This window comes from Pundamilia nyererei, unplaced genomic scaffold (assembly GCF_000239375.1).
Source record: "Pundamilia nyererei isolate P.nyererei 1_Seehausen unplaced genomic scaffold, PunNye1.0 scaffold00036, whole genome shotgun sequence".
In the NCBI taxonomy this organism is placed as follows: domain Eukaryota; kingdom Metazoa; phylum Chordata; class Actinopteri; order Cichliformes; family Cichlidae; genus Pundamilia; species Pundamilia nyererei.
In genome coordinates, this window is record NW_005187437.1 from 589,810 (window position 1) to 599,994 (window position 10,185).

At 40.6% G+C, this 10,185-nt stretch overlaps 1 protein-coding gene across 1 annotated transcript in view; it reads right to left on the bottom strand.

Annotated features, from left to right (window-relative positions):
* LOC102209247 (E3 ubiquitin-protein ligase RNF213-like) overlaps window positions 1–6,504 on the bottom strand; it is a 46,925-nt gene extending 40,421 nt beyond the window's left edge. Inside the window, exons 1-3 of the mRNA XM_013910109.1 lie at window positions 5,937–6,504; window positions 5,391–5,550; window positions 5,094–5,311 (exon numbers count right to left, since the gene is read on the bottom strand). Coding sequence (XP_013765563.1) covers window positions 5,094–5,311; window positions 5,391–5,550; window positions 5,937–6,500 — 942 coding nt within the window. The 5' untranslated portion in view covers window positions 6,501–6,504. The remainder of the gene's footprint in view (window positions 1–5,093; window positions 5,312–5,390; window positions 5,551–5,936) is intronic.
* Window positions 6,505–10,185: the final 3,681 nt, after the last annotated feature.

Sequence of the window (10,185 nt, forward strand, 5' to 3'; positions counted from 1 at the left end):
AGTAACTAAGTAATTAATTACTTTTGAAAATAAGTAATCAGTAAAGTAACTGGATTACTTTTTTGGGGAAGTAATCGGTAATTAGTTACTGATTACTTTTTTCAAGTAACTTGAACCAACACTGCTCATATGTAAAATAGCAGTGACATGCTTGTATTGTACCAGGGACCGTGAGAAAATAGCAGAAATATCCAAGCCGGCACACGCCACAAATGGGTCCCATATTTTATGAAACTTCTTGTCCTTACTATGTAACTTGCATCTTAGGAAATCTAGTGACACATACTCCAGTACAGTCCGGTGCCACTGAGTCTTAGATGGGGTCGTGTTCGTGATCCAGTTCAAAAGGACACATTTCCTTGCACAGAAAGTTAACAGCCCATAGAACTGCTTTCCAAACTTCCCCCTGATTTGGTCATTCGCCACTCCGAGTAGCATACAGAATGGATTGCATTCAGTGTCAGTGGTGAAGATCTTATCCAGTTCATGCTTTATGACAAACCAAAATTGTATTTTCTGGCAGGACCATAGACAGTGCGTGAGGTTGCCCACCTCTATTTTACTTTTAGGGCACAGCGGAGAAAGGTCTGAATTGTATTTATGGTGTTGAGAAGGTGATATGTGAGCTATGTGTAGAATTTTAATTTGGCTTGCCTTTACTTTATTACAGATGCTCGTCACTAATCTCAATATGCAATTCCTTTTCCCAAGTCCTCTTCAAATAAGTTGTGTCCATGACCCCAAACTCTGTTAACAGGCCATAATTTTTTTTATAAAAGTTCTGAGGTTTGGCTGAAATAAGGTTTTGGCTTTTCACAGTTCGAGAGGGTTTGATTATTACGCATTGTTGTAGCCCTTTGGATATGGTCCCTCACTTGTAAATATCTAAAGAAGTCGTACCTATGAATGTTGTATTTACATAAGCTTCGACCTGGGCATTAAGTCAGAAGAAGGAGAAAAAAAACATTCGTAGCCCAGTTCCGAAAGCCAGGGTTAGTGGTCCCAGGCAGAAAGAGAGGATAGTCGGATAAGGGGGTGAAAAGAGATGTTAAGTGAGACTTTCCTTCTAGGTTTTGAACCATTTGCCAAGCTCTAACAGTAGATCCAGAACAGAACATCCCTAAGGTCTTCGGTTTTCCCACAAAAAGCAAATTTTTCAAAGGTAAGTTGGACAAAGAGCTCTCGATATCCAACCAGACAGGAGCAGGCTGTTGTACCCAATCGGCAGCTATACGCATATGGGTGCTCAGCTGATACTTAGCTGATACTAAATCAAGGCCCGCTTTGAGGATGGAAGACATAACGTGGATATTTTAAGACAAAGTTTCTTCCCTGCCCAAACAAAGGAGGTAAACCAGCCATTTAGAGTTTGAATAGTTTTTGGTGGGATAAGGGTTGGAACCATCTGTATTGGGTAAAGTAGCCTGTGTAGAATGTTTATTTTCAGAAGAGCGATATGACCGAGCCAGGATAGAGGTAAGGACTTCCATCTCTCCAAATCTAAATTGAACTGCTCAAATAGGGGCGTAAAATTACTTTTATTTATCTGGTTAAAAGCAGGTGTGACCCTAATTCCCAGATACGTAAAGCCCTGTCAGGACCAAGTGAAGGGAAATGCAGAAGGGACCCGTGGTCTTTGTCTCAGACTGTCCAGAAGCATCATCTCTGATTTATTGAAATTAATTTTATAGCCTGAGATCTTGCTAAATTTATTAACAGTTTCAACCACAGAGGGGATTGATGTTTCCAGCCGAGTCAACACAACAAGTACATCATCAGCATACAAAGTAATCTTATGCTGTCTTTGTCCTATGGATACACCATGTATGTCTGCCTGAGTATGTCTACTTGAGCTCGTACTGCATCTGCCTCTATGGTCAAGGCAAGGAGCAAAGGGGAGAGGGGACAGCCTTGTCTAGTTCCCTTCAGTATCTGGAAGTTGGAGGACCGCACCCCAGTTTGTGAGAACTGCAGAGCAGGGATTGTTATAAAGTAACTTAATCCAGTTTATAACATTTCCACTGAAACTAGTGTGTAAAAAACAGGTGAGACCATTCAACACTGACAAATGCCTTCTGGGCATCAAGGAAGATCACCAAACCAAGTAGAGACTTTTGTTGGAAGAACTGGATCATATTCAACAACATACGCATGTTATTATATGAGTTGTGCCCTTTAATGAAACCCCTTTGGTCCTTTTTAATTAGCAAGGGGAGTAAAAGTTCTAGATGTTTTTCTAATATCTTGGAGAGGATTTTCAGATCCACATTCAACAAAGAGATTGGCCTGTAGGAGGCACAATCTTCAGATAGCTTACCTTTTTTAAGTATAAGGGATATATTGGCTTAAAGAATTGGGCAAGAGACCCTTTTTAAAGAAGTCATTGTACATGTTCAACAACGGGCCAGCTAAAATTTCTCGGGATTCTCTATAAAACTCAGCACATAAACCGCCTGGTCCCGCTACTTTACTCACAAGCATTTTAAAAAGGAATAATCTTTTTTTAAGATTGAGGAGAGAATTCCGTGTTTTCCACAATCCACTTTGCAATCTGTAAATTCAGTGGACTCTTTCAAAAAGCAGCTCAAAATGTATCCTTTTAAATTGACAGTCAGGCTATGATTTTTTCACTTTTTTGGTGTCATTTTATTCCTGGTCTAATGTTTTTTTGCACTGTTGGTTTTATTTACAGAGAGATGCCTTTTGATTTTTTGAAAGTCACTCTATAAATAAATAAATAAATGTACTTACTAAGTTCATTTATTTCACATCTAAAAAATTTATAAAGCAATAAATCATGGATATTGCATCAACTTTGTAAAGATCTACCATATTTGATCAACAAATCTTTTAATATTACAAATCTGTAATATTAAGCCCATATAGAAAAGTCTAAGGAGCTCGGAAAGAAAAGTGTCTGGACTTCTTTAAGTTGCTTGAAGACGTTTCACATCTTATCTGAGAAGCTTCTTCAGTTCTAAGGTCACTTGGCGAAGAGCCTGAGATTTGAGCCCTATGGGAGTATCCCCCCAAGAGGGACAATGGACCCCCGTTTGATCCTCTACCTAATCACACAAGCCAAGATGTGAAAATGGGTGTGGGTCACAATCAGCCAAGGTTTTGGGTGAACCCACTGTGCAACGTAGCCCCACCCTATCATGTGATTTCTGTACGTCACAAGGCCAAGGATGTGAGTGGGCATTAAGGCATCTGGGAAGGGATCTCAAAACTGTATCATAGAGAGCAGACAGTTGGTGTCGTAAACCACCGCCTCTGTTCAAAGATGGTTGTTCACAGTGGACATAGATGGCTTCTATCAGTGCTCTTCCAAACCATCTGAACCAGTTTCTGTTTGTGAGCTGGTCTGAAGTACACTGATATGTCCTGCTTGGAGAAGACTCTCCTGAGTTTTTCTGATAAACCGGCTACATAGAGGATGACAACATTGTTGCGTTTGTCTTTCTGATCTTCCCTAGTTGGTGTCTGATCTTCTTTTCTATGCTGACTTGATGAGAGCCCAATTAGGATAATCACATGTTTTAAGAGCTTCCTTAATGTGTGTGTTCCTTCCTTTACCCTTCAGGGATTAGAGGGAACATTTTCTGCCTGGTGTTGTAGGGTCCTGATTACTCCAAGTTTGTGTTCCAGAGGGTAGTGGGAGTCAAAGAGGAGGTGCTGGTCCGATGGAAACCTCAACTTCAACGTTCAACGGTTTCCATTCCCTTCAATGCGCACAGCACAGTCCAGGAATGGCAAACAGTTATCCTTTGTGTCTTCCCTGGTGAGCTTTATGTTTTTATCTACAGCATTGATGTGAGCATTAAAGGATTCTACTTCTTGGGTTTCGATTTTGACCTAGATGTCATTGGACCAGCACCTCCTCTTTGACTCCCACCACCTTCTGGAACACAAACTTGGAGTAATCAGGACCTTACAACACCGGGCATAAAATGTTCCCTCTAAGCCCTCCAACACACACATGGCAGGGATAGCTCAGTAGTTCCGGCCCATAATCGGAAGGTCGGGGGTTCAAATCCACTGAACAGCTACCCTGAGGTACCCCTGAGCAAGGTACCGTCCCTACACACTGCTCTCCGGGCGCCTGATTTGCAGCTGCCCACTGCTTTACTGAGTGAATGGGTTAAATGCAGAGAGAATAATTTCCCCAAGGGGATCAATAAAGTATACATTATCATTATTATTAGTAAAGGAAGCCCTTAAAACATGTGATCTTTGCTGACTCATCAAGTCAGCAAAGATGCACAGAAAAGAAGGTCAGACACAATCTAGGGAAGATCAGAAAGACAAAGCAACAATGTTGTCATCCCCTATGCAGCTGGTTTATCAGAAAAACTCAGGGGAGTCTTTTCCAAGCATGACATCCCAGTGTACTTCAGACCCAGCCACAAACTCAGAAAAAAAAAACCAGGTTCATCTCAAAGACAAAACTCCTCAACACAAACTTAATAATGTAGTGTATGCTGTACAGTGTAATGAGGAATGCTCAGACCTCTACATTGGAGTGACCAAACAACCACGTCATAAACGCATGGCACAACATTGAAGAGCCACCTCTACAGGACAAGACTTGGCTTTCTGTCTACATCTAAAGGACAAAGGTCACTCTTTCAAGGATAGGGGTCTATGTCCCTCTTGAAGGACACTCCCCTAGGAGCTAAATCTGGGACTCTCCACCAATTGACCTTAGAACTGAAGAAGCGTCTTGGATGAGCGGTGACATGTCTTCAAGCAACTTAAAGAAGTCCAGATGCTTTTCTTTCCAAGTTCCTTAGACCACGATGACCTGGATGACTGAGAACCTTCACAGCCCATATAGCAAAATTCATCCACAGTAGTCAGACCGTTCCTTAACTAAATCCAACCTCAGACTACTGATTATATTGTTAATATAGATTAGTATCAGTAATATCTATATTAAGAAATATCTTTTAAATACCCTATGATATTTAAAAGAAGCAAGGTTTTTAATTTTTTAACAGCTTCAGTGATAAATCAGGACATATTCTTAATGTTAGTACTTCTATCCATTAATAGCAGTGATGTTAGTTATATTTCATAAAGGAAGGTCTTACCAGCTTCTTGGGTATATCTTTGTCATTATCAAGTGCCTTCCACAATTTTGCAAGTGACTCATTGAATTTCTGAAAATCAGAATCCTGCTTCAGGTCATACAGCATGGACGAGAAACCAAGGACAGCATCATGAAAGCAGGCCACTCGATCGACATCCATGTCATTTTCTCCAGCAGAGATTGATGCCAGGTCAACAAAAACTTTCAGCTCATTGATATCTGCAGTTACAAGTATTCTTTAGTTGTTATGAAATTCTATATGTAATTGTTAATGATAAAAAAATAGAATATTTTATACCTTTAAGTTCTTTTTTAATCCACTGGATAAAATCTTTACTCTGGAGGAATTTTTGAAGACATTCCTTGCGACTGTCTGTAATGCCTTTAAGAATATTTTTTGCATTTATGAAAGCATCATCAATGCAGTTCAGGTTGTTTTTCTTGAAGCTGGAGTCATTCTGAAAAATATACAATGATATTAAATCCCACAAAAATGTATTTTATAGAAGAGTATTTATACCCCCAAATAAATGTTTTATGATGGTTGTTTAGATCACACACATTTCATGTCTGTCATTCTTTTAGAATATTTTACATCTGAGAACAAGATCAAAATGATTTTTAACAGTGTCTGTTGTTCAACATGATCACTAATGGATGATAATTTATCTTAATAACTCAATTATATAATATATATCAAGAATATATTTTCTTCAGCTGAACATGACTGGATTCATCCATCAAAGGAGTCAAAAGTAAGTCAAATGTGAATATTTTGCAGGTAAGGGCTAGAGTTTCTTTCAATTACCTTGTTTTTAATAATATTAAGTAATTTTAAACATACCATTTGCAGCAACCTCTCCAGTACACTGAAGTCCCCTTCTGGACATAGCATGCTTTTGATGTCCTCAATGATTTTGGAAGATTCAACTGCTAGATGAACATCCTGGTATTGCTGAATTTGGTTAACCCTTTCTTTGATCCATGTTCTGTTATCAGATGTGTCTACTCTGCACATGATAGCTAAGTCCTTTTTCAAGTCTTCACACTTTCCTTTATAGCCTTCAAAGATGTTGTCAATTTCTTCCAATAGAAGTTCTCCACTCTTTAGACTATCATAAAGCTTTTTGTAATTGTTGTAGCAGCTCTGAAATATTTTGTTGTAGACCTGGTCAAGGGTATAGATTTCTTCATTTCTATCAGTGTTATCTGTATCCGATTGGTCTCTTGATAGCTCCTCCACTTGGTTTTTCCAGCATGTTCTGAAGATCATGCTGTCTTTGATGGCATTCAGTTCTGAAGCCATTTGGCAGGTTGTATCACACAGATTGAAATAAGTGACATTTACGGATGTAGGAGAGATCAGTCCATCGAGAGTGCGGACCTTCATAAATTCATTCAGTTTCATTGTATCTGTGTTCTGATCAAGCTTTTTGTCCAATCCATTGAAATCAACTGTGGATTAGATGTGGAAAAGATGTAAGCATAAAAATTACTGTGAAAATATAACACCAAAAATTATTTTCCCAGTCCTTTCCTAGTTTAATTATTTCTAGACCCAAAGAGTTCATTATTCACTCTTTCAATAAGATAAGATAAGATAAGATAAGATAACCTTTATTAGTCCCACACGTGGGAAATTTGTTTTGTCACAGCAGGAAGTGGACAGTGCAAAAGTTATGACGCAAAAATTAGAATACAATAAGAATAAATACAGTACACAGCTGTACAGAATAGAATAAAATAAAATACTATATACAGTAGAATAAAATAGAATAAAAATATACAATGAGATAAAAATAGAATATGAATGCTATATACAACTGAGTAAAAATACAACGATGCCAGAAAAGATTATTGCACTTAGTGTTATTGCACATGTGTGGATGTGTGTGTTTGTTCAGTTAAAGTCTTTGTTGTGGAGTCTGACAGCAGTGGGGAGGAAAGACCTGCGAAATCTCTCCGTCCCACACCGTGGGTGCCGCAGTCTCCCACTGAAGGAGCTGCTCAGTGCTGTCACAGTCTGCTGCATGGGGTGGGAGACGTTGTCCAACAGGGATGACAGCTTAGCCACCATTCTCCTGTCACTCACCACCTCCACTGGGTCCAGAGGGCATCCAAGAACAGAGCTGGCCCTTCGGATCACCCTGTTCAGTCTCTTCCTGTCCCCAGCAGAGATGCTGCCGCCCCAGCAGACCACACCATAAAAGATAGCAGAAGCCACCACAGAGTCATAGAAGGTCTTCAGGAGTGGGCCCTCCACCCCAAACGACCTGAGTCTCCGCAGCAGGTACAACCTGCTCTGCCCTTTTCTGTAGAGGGCGTCTGAGTTATGAGTCCAGTCCAGTCTGTTGTTCAGATGAACACCAAGGTACCTGTAGCTGTCCACAGCCTCAATGTCCATACCCTGGATGTTCAGTGGTTGCAGTGGGGAATGCTTGTGCCTGCGGAAGTCTACCACCAGCTCCTTGGTTTTACTGGCGTTGATCTGGAGGTAGTTCAGCTGGCACCAGTCCACAAAGTCTTGAGTCAGTCCTCTGTACTCCTTGTCGTCCCCATCAGTGATGAGGCCGACTATTGCAGAGTCATCAGAGAACTTCTGCAGGAAGCACTGGGTGGAATTGTGGGAGAAGTCTGCAGTGTAGATGGTGAAGAGGAACGGAGCCAGAACCGTTCCCTGTGGGGCCCCCGTACTGCAGACGACCCTGTCCGACACACAGCCCTGAGTCCTCACATACTGTGGTCGGTCGGTGAGGTAGTCCAGAATCCAGGTAGTGAGGTGATGGTCCACTCCAGAGTTCTCCAGCTTGTCCTTCAGAACCGAGGGAAGAATAGTGTTGAAGGCACTGGAGAAATCAAAGAACATGATTCTCACAGTGCTTCCAGCGGTCTCCAGGTGAGCGAGGGAACGATGTAGGAGGTGAATGACGGCATCATCCGCTCCAATGCCAGGCTGGTAGGCAAACTGCAGTGGGTCCAGTGATGAGCTTGTTAGGCGCCGAAGCTGAGCCAGGACCAACCGCTCCAGGGTCTTCATCAGGTGGGATGTCAGAGCCACCGGCCTGTAGCTGTTGAGGTCCTTGGGGCGTGAAGTCTTTGGCACTGGTACCACACAGGAGGTTTTCCAGAGCTGTGGGACTCTTCCCAACCTCAGGCTCAGGTTGAAGAGGTGCTCCATCACCCCACACAGTTGGTCCGCGCAGGACCTGACGACCCTCGAGCTGATGAAGTAGCAACAGCCTTTTAACCTCTGGGTGGTCTTGGGTCGATTTGTGCCATTTTTCATTGTTCGTATACACGCCATTTGCACTGTGTTGAACGGAATATAGCCAACTTTTCCAAAAAAAAGTCTGCTTACATATATTTCAAAATTCCAGTCTGACTCCCTTAAATTAGCTTCAGTGGCTGAGCTACAGATAAACTTACACTATTGGTCCTAGTGGTCGATTTGTGCCCCATTGAAACCCATTATAAACGCTATTTCCCATTCCACGGTCATTGCAACCAAATAATGGGCCATCTTCCGAATGTTGGTGGTACTCGGGAGTCCGGGCCTTGGAATTGTATCTTTTGGGAAATATTTGATTTCTTTGTTTTTTGGGGCTAAAAAAACAGTGCGGCCATGTGACGAAACTGGGATATAAAGGGTTAAAATCCGCGAAATGTAATTAAAACTTGATATGAATATTTCAAGGAGAAGTAGGTCTAAAAGATTGGCTAATTTAAAGTGGAAAAAAATATTAATATATATTTATTTTATGGCACTTTTCATGGCGTGGTCGATTTGTGGCTCTAAGCCCAATAGTGTATGCATTTTTCTAGGACCCCCCAGAGGTTAAGATCAATAGAATTCCTCCTGAATTCGGTCCTTCCAGAGGCTCCTATATGGATCTATTTATTTTTACAGTGTTAAAAAAATGAATGTCCACACTTCTAATGAAAAACTACTAAGATATGTTCTTCTTACCCAAAACAATGAATTGGTTCTATAAACATTCAGGGTGAGGTCTTAGAAAAGAGTTTCAGGACACAGCAGAAGCTCTGGCACCACATTGACACCCTTGAACCATCCCAGGCCAAATGGATGCTCACATACCCTCTCCCAGTAATATGAACAAGCAAAATAAAACATTCGATTGGAAACTGTCACTGCCGTATCCGACGCAATAAAATCATTCTTTTGTAAATCATGTTAGCATGTTTTATTTAAATGTTCTTCAAAACGTTTGGCTTTTGAAAAGCTAAATTCTATTCCAGGCATAAAAGAACCTGTGCCCACACCTTTCATTGCAAAACCGACATTATGCCTCCTTGGAAAATCCTGAGAATAACTTTATAACACAAAAAAAATGCTTTATGTTCATGTAGACCATTGGTAAATTTGTCCCAGAGGTATTCTTTTTAAAAAAAATAAATCTCTATCATTGAGGAGATATCAGACCTTTTTTTTTTTTCTGCAGTCTTATCTAGAACAGGGCCAAAAGCTCCATCACCACCTTAACAGCACCTGATGTGCAGGAGTACTCAGAGAAAACCCACAGAGTCATACAGAAAAGCTTCCACTGAACAGGGAGGTTTAAACTGTGAACCTTTTACTCTGAGATAATAGTTGTTTTCCTAATATTTTTTTTTGATTTTTCCTAATATTGTACACTTTCTCAGTGTAAACATTTGATATGTTTTATATCTACTGTAAACAAAATATAGGTTTTGTTTTTTGATTTTATTTACATTTTACAGGGCATCTCAACATTTTTGGAATTTAGTTTGCAAGCTTCTTTTTTTCTCAGTTTGCTAGCACCACCCACCTTTCACATGCTCTGGAACGTCCTGGCACATTTGCAGAAGACTTTTGACCCGCTCCTTTTCAGTATTCACTGCCGCTGCTTCTTCTTCCCTCAGTCTTAGTAATGTTTTCATGTTTTGCTCATCTTTGCAGCGACCATCATCACATAGACCATCTGGAGAAGCATAAACACTTTGATGACCAGAAATATAGATAAATAAGGTAATGCTCCATAATACATAACACAACTGAAATTTTGTTATCATTTTACTTGTACATTTCCTGCCACACACACACACACACACAC